Source organism: Cyprinodon tularosa, unplaced genomic scaffold (assembly GCF_016077235.1).
Source record: "Cyprinodon tularosa strain WSP-4 unplaced genomic scaffold, ASM1607723v1 ctg140, whole genome shotgun sequence".
NCBI classification, from domain to species: Eukaryota; Metazoa; Chordata; class Actinopteri; order Cyprinodontiformes; family Cyprinodontidae; genus Cyprinodon; species Cyprinodon tularosa.
The window spans coordinates 1,010,314-1,034,206 of NW_024038221.1; the positions used below are offsets into that span (position 1 = coordinate 1,010,314).

General features: G+C 38.9%; 1 protein-coding gene across 1 annotated transcript in view; it reads left to right on the forward strand.

Moving 5' to 3' along the window:
- The window catches only part of cachd1 (cache domain containing 1), a 119,424-nt gene extending 99,772 nt beyond the window's left edge, over window positions 1–19,652 (forward strand). The window contains exons 17-27 of the mRNA XM_038278375.1: window positions 2,980–3,102; window positions 3,524–3,623; window positions 4,057–4,173; window positions 4,503–4,663; window positions 4,812–4,898; window positions 7,178–7,294; window positions 7,547–7,698; window positions 10,684–10,845; window positions 12,722–12,799; window positions 12,876–12,977; window positions 16,743–19,652. Coding sequence (XP_038134303.1) covers window positions 2,980–3,102; window positions 3,524–3,623; window positions 4,057–4,173; window positions 4,503–4,663; window positions 4,812–4,898; window positions 7,178–7,294; window positions 7,547–7,698; window positions 10,684–10,845; window positions 12,722–12,799; window positions 12,876–12,977; window positions 16,743–16,993 — 1,450 coding nt within the window. The 3' untranslated portion in view covers window positions 16,994–19,652. The remainder of the gene's footprint in view (window positions 1–2,979; window positions 3,103–3,523; window positions 3,624–4,056; window positions 4,174–4,502; window positions 4,664–4,811; window positions 4,899–7,177; window positions 7,295–7,546; window positions 7,699–10,683; window positions 10,846–12,721; window positions 12,800–12,875; window positions 12,978–16,742) is intronic.
- Window positions 19,653–23,893: the final 4,241 nt, after the last annotated feature.

Consider the following 23,893-nt stretch of genomic DNA (forward strand, 5'->3'; position numbering starts at 1 on the left):
AAGCAAGGCATAGCCATGCTGAAAAAGTGGAAAACCTTGAGAGATCACGAGCTCTCAGCTTCGCGGTCCTTCGCCAACAAATATTGTCTCCTAGTGAATTTTTATAGTAACTTAAATGAATAGAAAGAGCAGTACTTTTAATATCACTGCAGAGTAAGAGACCATTTACTTTTTTGTTTCTCTCCTTTTTCCCTCCACCCTGTATCTTGATAATAAACAAAATAATAAACTACGTTTTAAACATAAGTAAAAGCCGTTTTCCAGTCACGAAAATAAATAAAATAATTGTTTTACTTTCTCCCAAAGTCACGTCAAAATACGAATTATAAGATCCAGCAGGTGCAACCGGTGTCATGGGTTCCAAAACTCACACAGGAGGAGGTTTCTGTTCACTAATTAGTTGTCTTTTGGGAATTTCTTTGCAATAAATTCCGCTGCTTCCTCTGGTGAGGCGAATCTGTGGCGAAATCCGTTGTGTTTTATTTCGAGAATTGCAGGGAAACGAAGAGCATATTCCACCTGTCTCTCTCTCAGTACGGCTTTGACTTGGTTAAAAGACATGCGGCGCTCCGTTGTTTCTCTCGAGTAGTCGGGGAAAAACATAATTTTAACTCCCTGCCAAGTGATCTGACCTTTCTCTCTGGCGACTCGGAGTATTTCTTCCTTGTCTCGATAGCGGAGCATGTTGACCATCACGGGCCGTGGGCGCGCCCTCTCTCCCTGGGCGCGCCTCGGCGCTCCGACTCGATGTGCGCGCTGTATCTCCAGCTCCCCAAACGTGTGGCCCAGCATCAGTGGGAGCTCGTGCTGTAGGAACTTTATCATATCCTTCCCTTCTTTGGCTTCTGGCAAGCCCATGATTTTAATATTACAGCGTCTCCCTCTGTTGTCTAAATCATCCAAGTGGGCTCTCACTTTTTTTAACTCCTCACGAAAAGTCACCAGCTCAGTCTCCGACGTACCTCTGCTTTCTTCCAGCGCCACCACTCTTTCCTCCACGTCGTCCACGCGTGTTGTCAATGTTCCAAGTTTCGCCTCGATCACCCCAATTGACGATTTAATATCTTTCGTGTCTTTTTCTATGTTAATAGTTGAATCATGTATTGCCTGTATCTGAAGAGCCAGAAACTCTAGCGTTATTGTCCCTTCACCCCCGGCCGTACCTGGCGTAGCATTGGGTGCAGAATTAGTATCGGGCTGCTGCAGCTCAGTCGGGGCTTTGCTAACATATGCATCCATCTTTCTGTTAGTTTTAGCCTGTTGCTCGGCCGGGGGTCGGGTCGTTGTGTCCTTGCAGTGCCGCGTCCAGGCATTGGTATTTCCGATTCAGTTCGACTTTATGTTAGTCTCACAAAAATGCTGTTCTTTCAACCAAAATAGGTGGAATAAAGTATCTATTTTCAATATATTTGGCTTGGGATCACGGAGCAACTTTTCAAGCAGCCATCTTCGCCAAGAGCCCACGTGATCTCCCGTGTCAAGCCACTCTTGAACCACAGACAGCGTCAGAAGCGTCTAAAGAGAAACAGGACTGGACTGCTGGTGAGTGGTCCAAAGTCATGTTCTCTGATGAAAGTAAATTTTGCATTTCCTTTGGAAATCAAGGTCCCAGAGTCTGGAGGAAAAGAAGAGAGGCACTTCATCCACGTTGCTTGAAGTCCAGTGTAAAGTTTCCACAGTCAGTGATGGTTTGGGGTGCCATGTCATCTGCTGGTGTTGGTCCATTGTGTTTTCTGAGGTCCAGGGTCAACGCAGCCACATACCAGGAAGTTTTAGAGCACTTCATGCTTCCTGCAGCTGACCAACTTTTTGGAGATGCAGATTTCATTTTCCAACAGGACTTGGCACCTGCACACAGTGCCAAAGCTACCAGTACCTGGTTGAAGGACCATGGTATCCCTGTTCTTAATTGGCCAGCAAACTCTCCTGACCTTAACCCCATAGAAAATCTATGGGGTATTGTGAAGAAGAAGATGCAATACACCAGACCCAACAATTCAGAAGAGCTAAAAGCCACTATTAGAGCAACCTGGGCTATCATAACACCTGAGCAGTGCCACAGACTGATCGACTCCATGCCACGCCGCATTGCTGCAGTAATACAGGCCAAAGGAGGCCCAACTAAATACTGAGTGCTGTACATGCTCATACTTTTCATGTTCATACTTTTCAGTTGGCCAACATTTCTATAAATCCTTTGTTTTTATTGGTCTTCAGTAATATTCTAATTTTCTGATATGATGAATTTGAGATTTTCATTTGTTGTCATTTGTAATCATCAAAATTAAACAAAATAAACATCTGAAATATATGAGTTTGTATGTAATGTATGAATATAATATACAAGTTTCACTTTTTAAATGGAATTACTGAAATCAATCTACTTTTTCATGATATTCTAATTTTATGACCAGCACCTGTATTTGCAGTGAGTGAAGTAATCTGCGTTCTGCCGTACGTCTTCAAATCTCCTCTTTCAAAGGATAATCAGTTGTAGTGCCATAAACTCCAGTAGTGAAAAACAAAGAAAAATGGAAGATTTGATGGTTCATTGGTGCAAAACAGATTGAATAACGTCTATAAAGGGTCCTGGGCGAAGATTACGATGTTTATTTCTGTCAGTGAGCCTAAATAAAACAGGGCATTATCGCCACCGGGTTGCTTACAGCTCCACAATCCAAACTGTTTATCGGAGTCCCTCAGAGGATTCTGGATGTAAATAAACCCCCAGTGTTAGGGTGAGTGTAAGGCAGGGTTTATGTTTTGTAGTTGGATTGTTCAGTGAGTTTGTTGGACTCAAACAGATTTCAAAATAACCTGGATTTTCAGTGTGGAAAGGTTGTCATTGTTTTGAAGAGACTTGTATAAAAGATTGACTACTTGCAGGATTCCTCACAGAATTTTCATTTTTCAAGCTTTTGTTGCTGTTTTTGTTTTTTTCTCTTCATTTTTCTCCTTTTATTCCTGTTCTGTCTGCAGCTCTCAGATGGCCCCCGGTTACGCGGTTGCAGTGATGGGTATAGACTTCACTCTGCGCTACTTCTATAAGGTCCTGCTGGATCTGTTGCCCATCTGCAACCAGGACAAAGGCCGTAAGATCAGGTAGAAAGAGGGTCGTTATTTAACTTGTCCTTGCAGAATATTCACCCTTTTTTTCACCTATATTGCCCCTGGAGGTCAAACGAGAACAAAAGTTGCTGAGAAACAGAGAAGACAACGGAAAGAAGGGAGATATAAGCTGATTATCCAGTCTCCTGTAGGAGATCTGCAGCCATCTTTTCTTTCTTTTGATCCCTCATCCCCACCCAATTCTCTGTTTCTCTGACGTTTTTTTCCCCTTGTCTCTTCTCTTGCTTTCATGAGCCATGAGAAACAGCTACAGTTTGCAACAGGAAACATGTGGCAAAATATTTAACGAACAGTTGAACTATTTCCAGTTAAAAGGGGCTGTTTTAGAGGGGGAAGGAAGGAGATGATATTTTGGATGCCGTATAAATCTTTTGATATTTATCCTGTGATGCAGGTGCTTCATAATGGAGGACAGAGGGTACCTGGTTGCTCACCCAACTCTCATTGACCCCAAAGGTCACGCCCCGGCAGAACAGCAGCACATAACACACAAGGTAAAAGATTCAGCACTAAATAACGAGGGCCCATTAGGATCTGAGTCGTAAGATAATTAAATTATACCGTGCTCTAGATTAAACCAAGCAGTACGCCGCAGATAAAAGGTAAGGAGAAAATAGCTGCTAGTTTGTTTTTTTCCATGCATCACCCAAAGCTTTGAAACACTGTTTCAAAACATACAGCAGTTTCACTTAAAAAAAATAAGGCAACCGTTTTTGGCATTTACTTACTCAAATTACTTTAACACAATTGTTTCATGTTAGCAGAGTAGGACATTAAAAAATTGTGTTAAAGTAACCAAATATTATTAAGTAAATGCCAAAAGCATTTGCATTAATTTATTCAGTATTAATACTGCTGTTTAAACATGAGATTAGAAGGTTTTCACCACACAAAATCACTCTTTCTTTTTCTGCCTGGTTTGTTTAGGAGCCACTTGTAGCCAATGACATCCTGAACCATCCAAATTTTGTCAAGAAAAACCTTTGCAACAGCTTCAGTGACCGCACAGTGCAGCGCTTCTACAAGTTCAACACCAGCATAGTGGTAAGTCAGACAATATTACTGTGTTATACTGGCATCTTGTGGTGGCCGGTGGTACTTTCTACTAATTATTTTATGTTGTCCAGCAAACTACTTTAAGTCCTGTGCCTTTAAAAATGTGTTTTGATGTGTAAATTAATAAGAATTATAATAATGTAGTGTAAATTGTTGGTTTGTTTATTGTTTTTTTATTTTCTTTCATTGTTTCCTGTGTTTAATGTGGGCAATTTACCAAAAATAAAGTAATTGATTGATTGGTTGATCGATGATATGTGTAGGATAATAAAATCAAGATATAAGTATTCAACTGGTTTTGATTCCTACTTCCTCAGGGTGACCTCACCAACCTGGTCCATGGCAGCCATTGCTCAAAGTATCGCCTGACCAGAATCCCTGGCACCAATGCATTTGCTGGGATTGTCAACGAGACATGTGACTCGCTGGCTTTCTGCGCCTGCAGCACGGTTGATCGTCTCTGCCTCAACTGCCACAGGTGATTGCACACAAAACCAAAAGTGAAGCTAAATGTTGAAGTTTCATTAAGCTTTTTGTAGTTTCCTGCACAGCTCAGGAAGGTGATGAACATAATCTTTAAAGTTTTCCTTTTCTATTACAACTAACTGATGGATTTATTTATGCAGGATGGAGCAGAATGAGTGTGAGTGTCCATGTGAGTGCCCTCTGGAGGTCAATGAGTGTACAGGCAACCTCACCAATGCTGAAAACAGGTCAGTCACACAGATGAAGCTAAATGTTTTTATAAGGGGGGGAAACAAGTTTGCTTCTTGAATGATGTAAGTAGAGGTGACCAGTAGATTGGAGAAATCTGTTGGTGGAGGCAAGTAATGAACAAACCGCTTGGAAACATGCGTCCTCATGATGCTGCTGGATTGGATGTGAAGGCAGAGCAGTGGATGTCCAGAAGAGGGCGCAGGAGGACAGAGGGAGGGATGTTCTAGCGCTGATCTTCTCCCAGTCTGACGGCAGAAAAGGTTTCATCTCCCAGTAAAATATCAGGAATTTGTTCACATTTAAAACTTCCCTCTGACTTCGACAGCCCTCTTCTTCTTGACATTGTGGCTTTACAGTGTGTGTCTTTGTCAAGCTAAGAGCCTTTCTGCAGACTACACCCTGTGTGTAGCTTCCTTCACAATTTCATTCTGGGTTGATCTTATCCTGGCTTCATCCTCAGACTGCTGTTCCAGCATCACCCACTTAGTGGCAGACTTGAGCTTCAGTATTCCCTGGAATCTTCCATAACATCCTGAACTTCTTTCCTTGATACAGTTAAAGGTTTTGGCTTAATATAAAGTGTCTAACATGGAGCTTCTGACCTATGGGTTGTTTCTATGTGTAATCCTTAAAGGTCGTTTCTGTTCCAGAAAACAAACAAATTTAAAGGACGTCCACTAGTTTTGAAAAGCTTTACCGCTCACGCCTAAAGCTTATTGGTGTTCATAAAAAAAAAAACATGTAGCTGAGATGACTGCTAAGAGATATTTAGTAGGTAATGCTGGAGCTGAATGGGAATATTTGGCCATATCCGTGTAACTGGGTGAATCTCCACCTGTCAAAGAATTTTTGTCCCAGGCAGGAAAAAAAGAACACATTTGTCTTTTTTTATTCATGTTGCACTTACTAAATGCAAAGATAAACAAAACATTTATGATAAAATAATATTTGTATAAAGTCTGGCTTCATATTTTGTGTTATTTTAATGAAAAAATATTATGATCTGGAAAAATATATTAATATTTCATTCACTTTTCATAAAAAGAAAAATCAGTGTCTCAGTGTAATTTCCACCACAACATGAAACTTTGTTCAATTCAATTTATTTATATAGCGCTAATTCACAACACTAGTCATCTCAAGGCACTTTACAATCAAATTGATTCAGTTTTTTTTTTTTTATCTTTGTTTACTTTCATCCACATTAGTTGTGTTGTAAAAGTAGAGCTCATAGCAGGATAGCAGCGTTAGCTACATGGAAGGAAGAGAAACAATTAAAAAAAACAAGATTAGGTTTATTGGTCATCATTTCTAAACACCTAATATTTCCTTTTAATCTGCAACTATTGAGGAAAAATATCATTTTATATTGACTATTTTAAACAATTTTTAATTCTAGTATGTTGTATTTTATGCTTGTGTGATTCATGAGTCTTTTCCATCATGAAATATATATATATATGTATATATTATATATAATGTCATATTTATGTAATTTCATTAACAATCAGTTAATTTTTGTACACATTGTGATAAAGTAGAAGAAAAAAAAATATTTATTTTTATATATTAGTTGAATTTTCTGAAATATAATGGCCCTAGTTGGAGAATCACCCAAATATAACTGTTGATTAGAGAAGCTCTGCAATAAATGCATGTCATCTTATAATCCTTCCTCCTTTGGAATAACCAAATCAACCCATAGCAGATGGGTAACCATAGATGCAGCCCATGTTATTAATGTTAAATTAACATCACTCTGCTTTAATACTAAACATTTATCTGTCCATCAGTTTATCCTTACAGAGATGTTAGTTTTATCACATCATACATGCTCCGAGTTGATTTATATGGATGTTATTGTGGGTTTCCTCACCACCTCCTCTCTTTCTCTCACTGCCTTTCCATTTTTCCTCACTGCGCCTGCCACTCCACATCTGTCCATCATTCTGTCTGTCATTCTTGTTGTGTTTCACCCACTTCCTTTCATCAGCCATCAGCTGCCTATGACAACACGTCAATGTCTCAGATCCCTGCTTTATGCAACGAGAAATTTGACTGTCAGTTTCTTGTCTTTTCTTTTTGTGTCGCTGTTCTTTAACAGACCGCATATGACAGTGTTAAATCCCCCCAGTGATCTGCTTTTGTTGCATGTAATTGTGTTATGTGCCCGTGATTTGAAAGCCTGAGCTGTGTTGACCACCTCCTTTTATCGTGACTAAAAAGGTCCCATTTTTGTTTCTTCCTCTTTCATGGTGTCGGTTTGTTTGTACAGGAACCCCAGCTGTGAGGTGCATCAAGAACCAGTCAGCCTCAATGTGATTGATCCAAGTCTGCACGACACTTTGCCCCAATGCATCAACACCCGCTGCAGCCAGAGATTCACCAGCAGGTGCTTATGCTCACTGCATGTTCGATAATCAAATAAATTCAAACTAGCGCTCCCTGTTCTATCTTTAGTAGTTAACCTGACATTACTGCCTGTTAATAGCATACTACCCGTTAGTGGTAACTTCGAGCAAATGAAGCAAATCCTAATGACACAATTACTTTAGCTACAAACAGTAAACCTTCTGCATCCACTCAGGAACCATCTGCAGCATGATTTAAAACTTCAATCTCTATATTCTGCTCTGTGCTTCAGTGACTGTTTCGGTGTGTTGGACTGTGAGTGGTGCATGGTGGACAGTGATGGTAAGACCCACCTGGACAAGCCATACTGCGCCCTGCAGAAGGAGTGCTTTGGGGGCATTGTTGGTGCCAAAAGTCCGTATGCAGATGGTCTGGGTCTTATTGGTGAGTTGAAACAAGATTCATCAAATAAATGGAAAGTTTTTCCCAAAATTATTCAGAAAAAAACAAAACAAAAATACAAGCTTAGAAATGGACACTTTCTGTGTGAGTTAATAGAGCGTTATTAATAAGAAAGATGACTGTCTATGCAAATATATGCATTAGTGTCTGAATTTGAACTTGTAAGTCACGACATGTGGATACATTTATTAAGGATTTATATTTGTTCTTTCTTCATTAACATGTACATATATGTAACAGTATGTTTTATCAGTGAAAATATAGGTTTAGAGGCTTTAAGAGAACTGGAATGATTTTTATTCCATTATTGTTGCAGGCAAAAAAAACACATTTTTGAAATGAATATATGAGAAAAAATATGTGAAACCTTTTTTTGATAAGGAAGGTTTTCATAGTTGCAGTTCTGGTTTAAATAATTTTCAAAATTTCCATTCACAAAACATGTTTTTTTTTTTGGTAATGCAACATGTTTTTTTTTACTTGTTTTTTCAAATTTCCATTTACAAATTTTTTTTTTTCTGATTTAAAGGTACACTATGCAACCGGTGTTGATTTTCCAGTGAGGCTCCCCCCAGAGGGCGAAAGTAAAAGTGCACTGTCGTAAATATGCACAGCTGTTCTCCTGGTTTCTCCGTCAAGCCAGGCGTGGTTGTTTTGAGCTTAGCAGTCAGGTGAACGCAACGAATGACTAATGCTGCGTTCACACTGGACGTAGCTGGCGCGACAGAAGCAGCGAGTTTACATGCAAAGTCAATGGTTGACGCGCGTCAAGGCGCAGCAAAAGGTCCCGCGGCGCGTTTTGAGCAGCAGGCGCAGCGCGTCTGAGCAGCTGAAGCAGCGCGTTTAAGCATCTGACCCAGGGAGAGAGACACAGCGCTGATGATCACTCCTCTTAAACAGTTTATTGACGCCTAAATTAACTTAAAATGCAGAAATCTGCCGGCAGAATATGCAGTTTGGATTATTTAGATGAAAAACACCTACCAGCTGCCGCGGTGAACCGCGAGGAGGCGACCCGGCCAGAGGCTGCTGATGAAGGGATCCCTACTGTCGGCGCAGCGCTGGTATGTGGGGGTCTGAGCGGCTCCGACAGAAATAATATTGAAGGCAGGATAATAATCTGAATGAACTGACTGCACTGATTACGTTTTCAGGTGTATTTTCTCACTTAAACACATATTAAAACTACTTTATTCCCACTGATCACAGCAAATATAGCTGCAAGGAAGAGAAAGGATAGTGAAGCTCCGCCCAACGCGTGTCAGACACACTTTTGCACCGCGCAGCCAGAGCAGCAAAGCTGCTTCAGCCGCGCGTCAGAACTAACTGGTACAAGCAGCAAAAATGAAGCAGCGTCCGATGTGAACGTAGCATAACTGCACAAAGATTGCCACTGTGCTAGCAATGAGAATGCTTTTAACTGGGGGCGTGTAGCAGTTCTCGCCGTAAAGCAAGACTGACTCTCGCGAGACTTCTGAGCCTGTGGGTGCTGGTCGGTGCTCCTGCAATTGCAAGTGCAGTATTTCCCCCACAGACCACCATAGCGGCCGAGAATACCTTTGTTCAACCTGAAATTAATCATTTAATCATCCATAACGTTATGGAACACTTTAATTAACTGAAAAATGTTGCATAGTGTGCCTTTAAAGAACATATATAATTTTTTACATTTCTATTTACATACATTTTTTTCCCTCATCTTTAAATTTACAAAACATGTTTTTTTGATGTAGTTGTTCTTTTGTTGGTCAAATTTCAACCTATAATATATTTTTTATTTATTTTCGAAACACTTTATTTCAGATTTCTATTTGCAAATGTTTTGTTTTTTAAATTTCCATTTACAACACCATTTTGCTCTATTGTTGCAACAACAACAATAGAGCAAAACCCGTTCCACAGAAAACAGTGTTGCAAATTCTGCAAAAATACAGGTGCCAATGATAAATTTATTGATTCCAAATCTACAAACCGGAAGCTGTGATACTCCTTACCAGTTGGAGTCAATTAATGCGAAGAGGAATATAAAGAAAACAAACCATTTATAGATCATCATGTCTTTGCTGAAAGGTTGTTTTTAGCACATGTAAACTTTAAAGTTTAGGATGAGTCCGAATGTCCACCCGAACCACTTTATAGAGGTTACGCCATTTTTCATCTAGAGGATGAAAAAGTTGTGGACTCAAAATTTCCCACAATGCACCGTGAAAAGTAGTAATCATCCATGGTCACTAGACGAGAAGATATATCCCATAATGCTTTGCGAGGAGAGCTCTTCTCGCAAAGCATTATGGGATTTGCTGTGACGGTGGCCCGCTGTTTCCATAGGCTGTCACCACCCGACAGCGGCGACAAATATGGCACAGGCACTGTGCGAGGAGGTGGAGTTACGTGACCATCGGGGAGTGAAAAGTAGTGATCATCTGTTCAAACGGTTAGCTTTCTGAGTTCACTATAAAGTCCACTATATAGTCCCCCCTCTATATAGCGATCGAGGGATGTAGGGGTTAGGGCGGACGTTCGGACACTGCCTTAATCCATGGTTCTGTCTTCATCTTCCCCTTTAAAAGTGATTGGCAAATAACATGTAGGTGCATTAGTGCCACCAACTGGTAAGTAGTGTAACTGCTGGATTCATTGCAATTTTGCAGTTTTTATCTTGGGTTCAATAAACAAACACAATTAAATTCATTATTGACTTATATTTACAAGGTCAGACACCAACACATTTTATTGACAGTAATCCTACCCCATACGATGACCCTTTTATCCATTAAACGTTTCTGTTTCTTGGATATTTTCTCAACATCTCCTGCACTAATAAAAGAACAGAAAGTGTTCCAGCCTCACAGCAGGCGTTCATCCGAGCGCAGTTTGATTTTGCCTCGTTTTCAGGCTTATAAAAAAGCTTTCTTGTTCTTTTTGACCAATCTTCTTTCCTCGTCCTTCTCATTGCTTCTTTCATAGATGAGGAAGTGGCGCCTTTGAACATGATCAAGAGCGCCCCTGTGGGTCCGGTCGCTGGGGGTATTATGGGATGCATCATGGTGCTGGTGCTGGCGGTGTACGCCTACAGACACCAGATCCACAGACGTTCACACCAGCACATGTCCCCACTGGCTGCACAGGGTGAGTAAAAGGTCAACTAAAAGTAACATTTTGTTGAAAGGAGTGTATTTGCAGTTAATCTGAGTAGGAAAGTAAAATGATCAACCAATAGAATAAAAATCAAGAATATCTCCATCAAATTATAATTGTAGCAAATGTAATTATCTTATTAAAGGGGTCAAATTAATCTTCCCATTAGCAGATCGTTTTACTAACTTGTTCAGTTGCAGAGCAAATCCAGTTATTTCAAGAGATATTTCCCAATTCTAAGATCTACTGTCAAAGTGGGATTAGCATTCCATGTCTGAGATTGTATCTCATTCTTCTCTATAAAAAAAATAAGGCACCTGGACAAGCCAAACAAGAGTTACAATGCTTCATGAAAGTATTAATACTCTTTAAAGTTTAAATAGTTCATATATTATATTAGGATTTTATGTGTTTGAGCGAAACACAGTAGTTTACAAATGTTAAATGGGAAATAAAAATACATTTTTGATTTTATGTAAGTATGTATCAGATGAAAAATTATTTTTTTCCCCCTTTCATTTTAATTCCAAGAGCCACTTTTACCATTTGACTTTCTACAAATCTAAAGAAAAGCTCATGTTTTAAGATTTTTATTTAAGAAAACAACAACTTTGATTTCAACTAGATAATATGCAATTCCTTATTTTTTTCTACAATCCCATCAACATAGTTTTAGTGTTATTAGGAATACAAAAGCACAATGTAAAAAAAACAAAACAGCTAACAGGTTGCTCCAATGAAATGAAATTTGAGAGTTAATCAAAAAAACATTTGCCCTAAAACCAAATCTTATCTTTTTTATTATATTAATTGTAAACATTTGTTAATATACATACAACTTTATTCAGTGTGAAGATATTAAACTTTAGATTTAAAATAAAGGGTTTCATTTTAACAGCTGCTTCTTTAGGTGTCTCTTCTTCTGCAGTCTGTTTTTTTTTTTTTACTTATGCTCCTTAAAATCCTCCATACCAAAAAATTGTTGAATATTAAGCTACTTTCAAACAGGTGCTCCCACTTCCCAATCAGTCAGTCAGTCAGGTACGCTTCATCAGCAGCTCCAACCTGCTACTTGATCACTTATTTATATTCAAGCCAGCATGTAAGCAGTTCACTTTTCACCTATTCTTTTCTTTTTCATCCAGATTTGTTGGAATAAATTAGTTTCATAATACATCAAGTGAATAAAAAAAATGTTTGAATCTGAATTCCCGATGGGTAGACATATTCTAGCACTTTCTGTGGTGCTTGTCATTATTATTTTGAGGGCATGTCACTGTCTTTTTAAAACGTTAAACAGCTAAAACCTTTAAAAAGCTGTAAAATGCTTTGATTGCTTTCAGAAGTTCAGAAAGGCCAAATTGTTGAAAAAGCTGGAGTTAAAGTAAAGAATTCAAATGATAAGAGTTGGAGTTTGAAGTTGCATTTGGGTGCATGTTTCCTTCTGTAGTTAATATAACATATAATGAGGTCCCATCTATTCTTTGCTTAGGGCGTCTCCAGCAGTGATCTATCAAGTGCTAATATGACCGAAGTTATGAAAGCATTAGTTTTACATTTCCCTTCTTCTTTAACAGATGATCCATCAGATGATCCACTTTGACACTACAAAAACTTATCCAGAAATAAATGTCTTAAAATAAGTATTTGTACCTTTATAATAAGAAAATTAATAAGGCTTAATAAGGTAATAGATTTTCTTATTGTAAACATTTTATTCCATTTGCATATTGTCTTACAGCCAAATTCAAAAGAAAATACACTTCCTTAAAGACAATTTGACTTATTCAGATTTATATTTTTGCATTTATCAACATCATGATGCAGTTTTGTCCTTATTTTTTATTTTTCTCTCCTTCTCCTGCAGAGATGTCTGTGAGGATGTCTAACCTTGATAACGAACGGGACGAGAGGGATGAAGACAGTCATGAGGACAGAGGAATCAGTAAGTGCTCCCGCCTGCTGTTTAGGAAGGTTTCTTTGGAGTTCTTCACTCACCTGTTTGCTCTCTTAACTTCCAGTCAGCAACACCAGATTCATAGCTGCAGTCATTGAAAGACACACTCACAGTCCTGAGAGGAGGCGGAGGTACTGGGGGCGGTCAGGGACAGAGAGCGACCACGGTAAGGCTTCACGTACACATACACTCGCGTACAATATGTTTGACCTCTGTGTGGGTTTAGTTGATCACATCAAAGGGGGATGAAAACAACCTTAATATAAGGAATTTAAGTTATTTTATTCTCTTTATTCTCTTTTATTCCTTAAACCCAGTTTCCTTTAAATGAAACAACGTATTAAAAATTTTTTTTTAAACTATCAAATCTTGGGTCTAACTTTGTGGAAGCGGTTAAATTCCTGACAGTTTAAAGACTGTATTCAGGGTATCCCCAAACTAAAACATACAGGGAACAATGATCCATCGTTTTTACTTCCTTTGTAGATTCATAATTCAACCAATTAATTTAATTTTAAATATTATTTTTATGCCACTATTAAGGCCTTTTTGAAACCATAGCGATTGGACGTAACATCAAGACAAGATACAAAAAGAAACTGAATACTTTCAAAACAAGCAGATATAAAATATGCAAACATGTGGCAAAACACCACAACTGCATATCGGCCTAAATAAACCATCCCCACTGTTAAACATGGAGGTAGCAGTATGATGCTGTGGTGAGGCTGCTTAGGTTGACCTTAGAATCAAAGTTATGACCTGAATGCAACGTAACAAATGTTACGTTGCATTCAGGTCAAGCCTTCAAAGGTAGGTGCTTACAGATTCTCTGTTTCCATTTAATCGAGATGCTTTGTAAACAAGAATGAGGAAAAAAATGGTAGGGTCCGTTTGTTTATGCAGAACATTTATGGGAAGAATATGCTGCAAGATAGTATTAAAGAAAATGAAAGAAAGCTTGATTACAAGCTTAAGCTAATAATGATTACATACGTCAGTCACAGGCAACTTTAACCAAACATGTTTTTATCTTGATGTAAAGCAGCTGGGGGGGGGTTAGCAGTTTTGCTGTAGTTTATTCGATGTTTGTGGAGCATAAGAAAAAAAAGCCACTTCTCCTTAACTGGTTCTGGATATGGAAAGTAGATTTTAGGCAGAAGACGTGAGAGGTCTGGGTGTTTGGTAAACCTGCTCTCCAGAGGCAAAAAGCTTGTACCCCCCCCCCAACGGAAATAAAAAAAAAAACAGATTAAAGGTAGAAAAGAAATGCATATGAAATTTATTTACGGTTTATTTTTGAAGAATTGTTGAAAGCGTTTGATCTTATAATAAATACAGTGTTGATTTACTAAACATGTAAACATCAACCATGCAATGTGGAAACGTTCGTGCTTTTAAAGCTTTTTCAGGGACTACAGAGACTGTGAGACAGTATACAAAAAAAGCTTCCTATACATTCGTGTCACATCTTCAATGGTTCCTATCACATCTTCCTCTCACTCCCGGCTCCCTGGCATCAACTGAGCTCTCCTTTTATTCTTTATATTAATCACAAACCTGAACCCTGATTGCCTCCCAGCTGCAGCCTGAGCTGACTGGCTCATGGTCTCTTTTTCAGGTTTTTCTAAGTCTGACACTTGCTGTGGACGAACACTTTCACCCACTCAGGCTCTCTGCCTCCCACATATGTGGCATCATTCCACTTCCTGGCAACAAGGATCTCTGGTACTTGTTGCATAACGGATGTTTGACGAAGAACAAGGGTGAACATGAAGAGAAGAGAGTGGGCTAAAATGAAACAGAATCAGAGAGTGTAATCTTTTTCGCTGAATGTAGCGCCACAGATTGGGAAACAACAAACGGGTTAGAACAGTTTCTGGTTGTTCTCTTTGTGCTTTTTCTGCATGCAGCCCACTCCACACCTTTTAGCACCATTGGTAAAACGGCTTAAAGTAAAGCTTTTTTTTCAGCAGCATTATCTAACATCAATTTGGAAAAAGTGCAACCTAAACTGGATTACTGGAGCCACAGGTGTCCAAGCCTTCACGTTCTCTGTAAAATAAATGTAACTGTCAACTGTAAGCAGTTTCTGCCATACATAATAATGCTGTTAGTATACTAATTTCAGCTTATTTATATAGCACCAATTCAAAACATGTCAACTCAAGGCACTTTACTGAGACAATTTAACGAGATCAGACTATTTAAACGAGAAAAAAAGCAGATCTAACAAATACTGCAGAAAAAGAGAAAAGAGAATGAAGAAACGCTGCCCCTATATCCTCCTGTTAGGAAAATTATCTTTGATAATGTGTGATGTGCTGAAACTGGCCTTGAGTGACAGCATTTTGGTCTGTGAAGTTTTGATTGTGATTACATTTGATTCCTGATTAATGCTACATCATCAAGGGGACTGTTGATTGTTGATCCATGATCCTATGATGTTGAAAGAAACAGCGCTTAAAGTTTTCTTCTATGATTAATATCCTGGTCATGAGCAGACATTAATGGGTTTGTTTGAAGGTGACTTTGAAAACGTCACCTTTTCAGGGGGAATTGTCAAGATAATTATCATTGATGATGTGTGAGTTTATTATACCTTTGTATTGGCTGCCTATTGCATGTCAGAGCTGATGTTTTAATCTAATTAGGACAGTTCCTCTGTCTGGATATACATCTATAAAATGCCATTTTAACTGTTAATCAGGGCCACTTCCTCAGAGGTGAGCAGCTGCCATTCTGTGAACCTTAAGCAATTTCTCTGATCTGAGTAAGATTACAATTTCTCTCAGAATCTGTTGTCATGTCTCCTGGTTATTTAATACATATAAGTCATACAGTGTTATTTAAAGAGTTTGTCCTGAGTGATCTCTTTTCAGGGAAAAGAACTGGACAGATGATGCACACTTCTATCTTTGATACTCCAGGCAGTTTAAGCCTATAGCAGCATAACTATAATATTTATCAAAAAGGAAAGTTTTAAGCCCAGCCTTAAAATCAGACAGGGTGACTTCCTCACTGACTCTTTCAAAGGAGAGGAGTCTGATAACTATGTAAAAGAACTGCCTCACATTCTACTTTTAGAATTTCTAGGATCCATTAGTAATCCTTATGTTCCTCTCTTAGGAACATAATGAATAATAAGATCTGCAATATCAGATGGGGCTTGGTTATTTAGGGCTTTATATGTGAGGAGGATTTTAAATTCTATTTTGAATTTAACCAGAAGCCAATGAAGAGCAGCTAAGATAGGAGAGATATGTTCTCTCTTTTTTAATTTTCATAAGAACTCTGGCTGCAGCAATTTGCATCAGCTGAAGGCTTTTATAACTACAGTTTGTGGACTTTCTGATGGCAACAAATTACAGTAGTCCAGCCTTGAAGTAACAATTTTCTGCAGTATACTGGAGATGAAAAAAGAAAATTTTAATTTTTTCTTTTGTATATTTTTTTAACAATTTGTATTTTATCTTTTCGAAATTGAGAATTTTAGAATATAAATTAGGTAATCTCTTAATGTCTAATGGACACAGTTTGCAGTTCCTGCTTGATCTTTTCCTTTCATTTCATTCACCCCTTCTTATCCTCACTGGTTAGATTTTCTCACCTCTCCTTTTCATTCGCTTCACATGTATTTAGTCTCCTCCTTTGACAGATGTCTGTAATTGAGCATCAAAGCCTGGCAAAGCTGTAGAGGATCAAGGAGAAAGAAATCTCCCATTCTGACTCCTGTTAGGGATTTTTTGGATGCCTCAAACTTCCCAATGGTCTCAGCCCACATATGTCCGATTTTTCTGGATTTAGAAATCTTTTTGTGTTGGAGACTTAGATAAAAATTAAACATTTGTGAAAATAAATAATTGTAATGTTTTTGTCATTAGGATGATTGTATACAGTTTAAATGCGCTGTGTGTCTCTTTGTTTTCAGGCTACAGCACCATGAGTCCGCAGGAGGACAGCGAGAATCCGCCCGGGAACAACGACCCGCTCTCAGCGGGTGTTGACGTCGGTAACCACGACGATGACATGGACTTGGACACGCCCCCTCAGACAGCAGCACTGCTGAGCCACAAGTTCCACCCATACCGACACGTGCACACCCACCACCACCCGCTGCACGCCCAAACGCACCACCTGCAGGCCGCCGTGACGGTACACAGCGTGGACGCAGAGTGCTGATGCTCGGCGGGACTCAGCGAGATTTTAGCAAAGACTATTTTTGTACAACGTTAGATTAATGAGACGATCCACACTGTGTACTTGGAGGTTCAGATGACTTGAGGAGGACTAACACAGCTGGACCGAGGCCTTCAAAGCTCCTCGGATTCACAATGCGTCGACATGCCAGCATATTTCCTCTCATCCCCCCCCTTTTTATTTCTAATTCAACCTCCTTTTCAGTTTTGCAGACTCACGCACATCTGTGGGCAGACCTAGGCCAGTACATTCTAGTTTTCCCTTTGAAGGATTCAGAATCAATTTAAATGAGAACACAATAAAAAAAAACTGAGCCTAAAAACTGAACAAAAACAAAAAACGTTGTTTTTCAAGGCTGATGGAATGAATGGAAGACTGAATTAACCATTTAGATGGGGTATTTACTGCAAATCCAGCCCCTCATGGGAAGCGCCCCGGCCAAGAGGTTCTGTAAGGAAACAGAGCGCCCTTTGGATTTGTAAACCAGTGCCGCATTTCCTCAAAACAGAAAAATATCTAATTTTCCTCCCTATCAAGGGACTGCATCTAGTTGGACTCAAACATAGCTTTTAACTTGTAGTCTCTGAGATAATCTCTGCAGAGTTGGTTTATCTAGAAGTGGCAGCCTTTCTCTAAAGAAGCAGCGGTTGGTCTCATCCAACATGCTGCAGGAGGATACTGGAACCCTTTTATGAATGTTTATGAATAATAACATAGGAAAAACAACACTTTCATGTTTCACTTAAACACAGAAAAAAACTACAATATTATTTTCTACTATTTATTAAAGAGGTAGATCTTCAAAATGGTTTAAAAAGCAATGGGTAAGTAAGAGATCTTGCAAAAAGCTTGTCTGATTCAAGGCTTATTGTTTTGTTTTTGTTCTTCTCTATCTGAAAATATTATTGCCTCTTCAATTTTCTGCAATGTATGATATAAATAATGCAACAAAATGAGTTTTAGGTCTTATTTCAATGTGGTGGGATTATGAGGCTGTCCTGGGAATGAAATCAGTTCAAGATGGGTTTTTTTGCCTTATGAAACCTCTTCAATTCGAGATGAAAAATTTGAACTATTTCCGAAACAGAACAAGGATGAGATCTTTTATCGTTACAATAAATAATGGAAAAAAAAATTACATTAAGGTTTAAGCGCAGATGCTGAGAGAAATTTGTGAGATTAAAATAATTATAAAAAGTGAAGACAATGAGCCTTAAGTCACATCTTTTTTAAGAGCTCTGATTTATGACATGTAGCACGTCTCTTAGTTCTCAGAGTTTAGTGTTTTCTTTAGATGAAGATTTTTGTTTTACAGAGGTGGAAAATTATTCTGCACAAGGGAGACTGATGATTTTTTGCTTGGGTTAACTTTTGGGAGATTAGGAGTAATAACTGAAGCAAGCACCAGCAAAAAGACACATTCCTGGGTTGAATCACCTTCTGTCGCGATGAGAACCGAGGATCCTTAAAGGGGTCCTTGCAAAGACGGACCATTTTCTGTCCTGGGTAGGAAAACAGGACGGGACGTTGCTTTACTAAACCTTTTTGCCTTCGAGGCAAAGCTGATGATGCGTAGGAAGTTTGGATATAGTGCAACAGCATCCATGGTGACAGACTTCCTGTCTGAGAGGAGGGAAAGAGGTTTACACCCGTCTGTCTGCTCCTCTGGGATTAACCACTTTAAATGGATCTTCTATACCTGTGTGTGTATTAAGGATGAGAGTGTGCGATGAATGTCTGATCCTCCACCTGAAACACTTTCCTTGAAAACATTATTTTTTTTAAATTGTGTTAGAAAATTATAGGTGAAGCTAATATGTTTGGAAAAATTAGTCGCTTCTTGACCGGATCAGGGCTCTGAGGGGTTTTTTGATCGTTCAGCTGATCAAATGGCGTCTTTGTGGCCTTTTTACGAGAGCCGAGACTTCTATCGTTCTGCAGAGATTCATTCAAAGGTGTAAATACAGAGTCATACGTTAAATGTCCTGCACACTCATTTTAAAAACAAAGGTTGATATTCAGATATTAAATTGTCTGTTCATGGTGTCTCTCTATATTTCTGATGCCTTGAATGTTTTTGTTTTGTTTTTTTACTTTATTTTTTAAGGCTTTATCTTTAGGTCCATATTGGATGGAAGTCAGTACTTGGAAATTTTAATACACGGTTTTATGTTTCAGAGAATTGTAGTTTTTAAAGGCTTATTATTGTGTCTTTGAAAACTATGTTTTAAAAAGGAACTCTTTTCATTTTAATTAGATTTGACCACACCCAATGTGTCTACTTTAAGATATCATCATGCAAACATTTGAATTAGTTGCATACTTTTTATTTCTATGGGAAAAAAAAAAAATTATCTCCAGAAGTGTTCAATGTTTCATTCTAGTGGAGCAGATATAAAAGTTGTTTTTCTTCTTCTTTGAACTAAATCCTTCATTGTTTTGTTGCAGCAGAGCTTTGAAGCAGTATTTTGCAGCTCTTTAAAAAATAAGTATATAGGTGTTTATACAGAACACTGATTTACAAGTTATTGACTGAAGGAATATGTGTACGTCCCCCATCCCCTCCCCCAATGTATCGTATAAAGTTATCAACTGAGATTAATTGCAATGTGAATGTGATAAAGAACATTTTTCACTTAAACTGTCTTTTTTTGATTCCTAACAGAGTATATAGAACATGCAACGTAGAGGTAGACAGGATTATTATATTCTAATTGGAAAACAAAAACAGCCTGTATAGGCCAAGGGTTGCATCGATTTGTGCTTGTTGTTTTTTTGTTTTTTTTTTGCATGGGCTCCTACTGGATACTGCAGCCTCCTAATGGTCCAAAATCATCATAGTTTAGTCTAGTTCTAAATCAAAACTACTAGAAATGAACATGCTAGATTCGAGGTTAGGAGGTTTCCCTGGTAATAAAAGTAGAAAATGCTTTAGTGCATCAAGGCGGTGCTGGAGGACGAGTCAGGAGGGGGAGATTTAGAGCGTCTACGTACGCATATTGAACGAAAACACTCGAGTAATGAGATTTTTCTTTTAACCTGGACAGCCCCAGCAGGACGCAAATGGCTTTGTAATGCTCCGACCCCCCCCGAACTTACTCTGTAACCCATATTAATCACTCAAAAACTGAAGCTCATACTAAAACTAATACGACGAACTTTGCTGCTCCTTTAAGAGTAAGCTCTCTCAGTAAACTGTTTATCTGGCTTGTTTACTTTGAGGTCATTAATGAGCACAGAGTTTAAAACATTCAGGCATGTTAAACCAAACTTTAACTTCTGAGTTTGGCTTACTGTAAATGTATTTCAGAGACAAATCTTAAATACAGGCAGTCACATTCTATGAAATATTTTAATAATTGTTTTTCTAACTGGTGTATTTTTAAAAAAAGATTGGTTTAAGTATACACAAAATTTAAGTTGTTCACAATTTTATCCTGAATACACCCTCTTAGCAGTGACACGGTGGTGGAGGCATCATGTTGTGGAGACACCTTTTCAGCAGAGATAAGGATCTGATCAGGGCCACTGAGATGAATTTATGTTAAAGGTGGTTGACCCTGTCAGCAGGAAGTCTAACTCTTAGATGTTTCAACTCTCTAAAACACCTGATGAAAGGAATAGCTTGTTACCAGATGTATGCTGAGCTGAATGACTGTGAATGAAGGTTTTCCTCGTTTGATGTATCTGGAGTCTCTGGTACTAAAGCTAAGAACATTTGTTGGAGGCAGCAGAATGGAGAAGACATTCACCTTCCAGCAGGACATGACCATAAACATGTGACCGAAAGTACAGCAAAGCATATTCATGTTTTTGGATGGTCCAGTCAATGTCAAAATCCATCTCCTAATTCACTTACAGCATACTTCTCTTATATAGTGACAAATCAGATTTTAAGATGCCAAATTATGTATTAAACCTGTAAGGAAAAAAAGTCTAGAAAAAAATTTTTTTCATATTTTTTCCCCAGCGTTTTATTGTCATTACACTGTCACAAGTACAGAGCGATGAAATGGACTCTGGATTTAACCCATCCACCTGAGGAGCAGTGTGTTTCCATTGTGTGGCACCCAGGGGGCAGTATGGGGTTAAGGGTCTTTTGCTCAGCGAAGCAGCGTGGCAGTCTGGGAGTGGGGCTGCTGGAACTATACAGGTGCTGGTCATAAAATTAGAATATCATGAAAAAGTAGATTGATTTCAGTAATTCCATTTAAAAAGTGAAACTTGTATATTATATTCATACATTACATACAAACTCATATATTTCAGATGTTTATTTTGTTTAATTTTGATGATTACAAATGACAACAAATGAAAATCTCAAATTCATCATATCAGAAAATTAGAATATTGTGAAAAGGTTGAAAATTGATGGCCCCTGGTGCCACACTCTAATCAGCTAATTAACTCAAACCACCTGCAAAAGCCTTTAAATGGTCTTTCAGTCTAGTTCTATAGGCTACACAATCATGGGGAAGACTGCTGACTTGACAGTTGTCCAAAAGACGACCATCGACACCTTGCACAAGGAGGGCAAGACACAAAAGGTCATCGCTAAAGAGGCTGGCTGTTCACAGAGCTCAGTGTCCAAGCACATTAATAGAGAGGCGAAGGGAAGGAAAAGATGTGGTCGAAAAAAGTGTACAAGCAAGAGAGATAACCGCACCCTGGAGAGGATTGTGAAACAAAACCCATTCAAAAATGTGGGGGAGATTCACAAAGAGTGGACTGCAGCTGGAGTGAGTGCTTCAAGAACCACCACACACAGACGTATGAAAGACATGGGTTTCTGCTGTCGCATTCCTTGTGTCAAGCCACTCTTGAACCACAGACAGCGTCAGAAGCGTCTTGCCTGGGCTAAAGGGAAACAGGACTGGACTGCTGGTGAGTGGTCCAAAGTCATGTTCTCTGATGAAAGTAAATTTTGCATTTCCTTTGGAAATCAAGGTCCCAGAGTCTGGAGGAAAAGAAGAGAGGCACTTCATCCACGTTGCTTGAAGTCCAGTGTAAAGTTTCCACAGTCAGTGATGGTTTGGGGTGCCATGTCATCTGCTGGTGTTGGTCCATTGTGTTTTCTGAGGTCCAGGGTCAACGCAGCCACATACCAGGAAGTTTTAGAGCACTTCATGCTTCCTGCAGCTGACCAACTTTTTGGAGATGCAGATTTCATTTTCCAACAGGACTTGGCACCTGCACACAGTGCCAAAGCTACCAGTACCTGGTTGAAGGACCATGGTATCCCTGTTCTTAATTGGCCAGCAAACTCTCCTGACCTTAACCCCATAGAAAATCTATGGGGTATTGTGAAGAAGAAGATGCAATACACCAGACCCAACAATTCAGAAGAGCTAAAAGCCACTATTAGAGCAACCTGGGCTATCATAACACCTGAGCAGTGCCACAGACTGATCGACTCCATGCCACGCCGCATTGCTGCAGTAATACAGGCCAAAGGAGGCCCAACTAAATACTGAGTGCTGTACATGCTCATACTTTTCATGTTCATACTTTTCAGTTGGCCAACATTTCTATAAATCCTTTGTTTTTATTGGTCTTCAGTAATATTCTAATTTTCTGATATGATGAATTTGAGATTTTCATTTGTTGTCATTTGTAATCATCAAAATTAAACAAAATAAACATCTGAAATATATGAGTTTGTATGTAATGTATGAATATAATATACAAGTTTCACTTTTTAAATGGAATTACTGAAATCAATCTACTTTTTCATGATATTCTAATTTTATGACCAGCACCTGTATAATAAAGCGACATACACCAAGCCACAAAATGGCCCCTAAACACTACCACTACACACTAAACCTCCATTTGCACTTTCCCGTGAGGGTTAGGGCCGTCCCAAAGCATGTAGTGGATCAACACCTGCATTTACATTGATGTTTCACTGTTTGCTGCATCTTTGTCACCTTGGCAGAGAATCACTAGTCAGGAAGAAGAAAAAGGACATTAATTCCAAAAGAGAAGGTCCTCATTTAAATAGAAAAGAAAGGGTGATAAAATGTTTGTTTTTTTTCATATAAGGCCAGGGAACAGCTTTTGATGTGTTTGTTTAGAAGATAATGGAGCCGATGCATTTATGGAATCAATCAAACGGCCTATTTGAAGAAAGGGAGAGTGGGGATGGCTGCAACACTTTCTCATTGGTTTATGGTTTTATAATGACAATATTTGAAAAAGTTCACATCCATACAGCCAAGATGTAGAACCTTAATATGAAGAAAGTTTGAAAAGGAGTTTTTTTATTTTTATTTTGCAATATATCTCCATGGGGAGAGTTGTAACCTGTGTCATAGAGCTAGAGCAATGTACATGGGGCGTCTCTGTTTTGCCATAGCAACAATTGAGGAGGGGAGTCCCGTTCTCATTTATACCCAGCGCTTTTAATCAATGCGTCCTCCACAGCTGCGAGTTTGACTTTACTGGGAATGAAACATGATAGTGAAGGGGTAGTGCATGGTTTGCCACTGGGTCCAAGCAATCATTCTACTTGGTCCTTTTTGAGCCTGAAAATACTTTTTGCAAAGGGTGTGTTCAGTAGACAGAAACATTGTTGTAGACATTGCCATCAGCTAGTACTTCTTGGTTGTGTTTTTTTTTATAGCAATACTGGCTTGTTTTTTTGGACAGTATGCTGACAGGAAAGGGGGGAACACAGAGAGGAAGAGACATGTGGCAAAGGACTCCATACATGCCTCATCAGCTGGTAGTTCTTATACACTAAGCAGCTTCTGCAGCTGTAGCTCCTGCCTTAGTTAAAGCTACAGTGTGTAATTTTTAGCGACATCTAACGTCCAGACTGCAGACCGCAGCAACATGAACATCTCCCCCCCACCGCTTCTCCCCCCCAACAGTACGGCG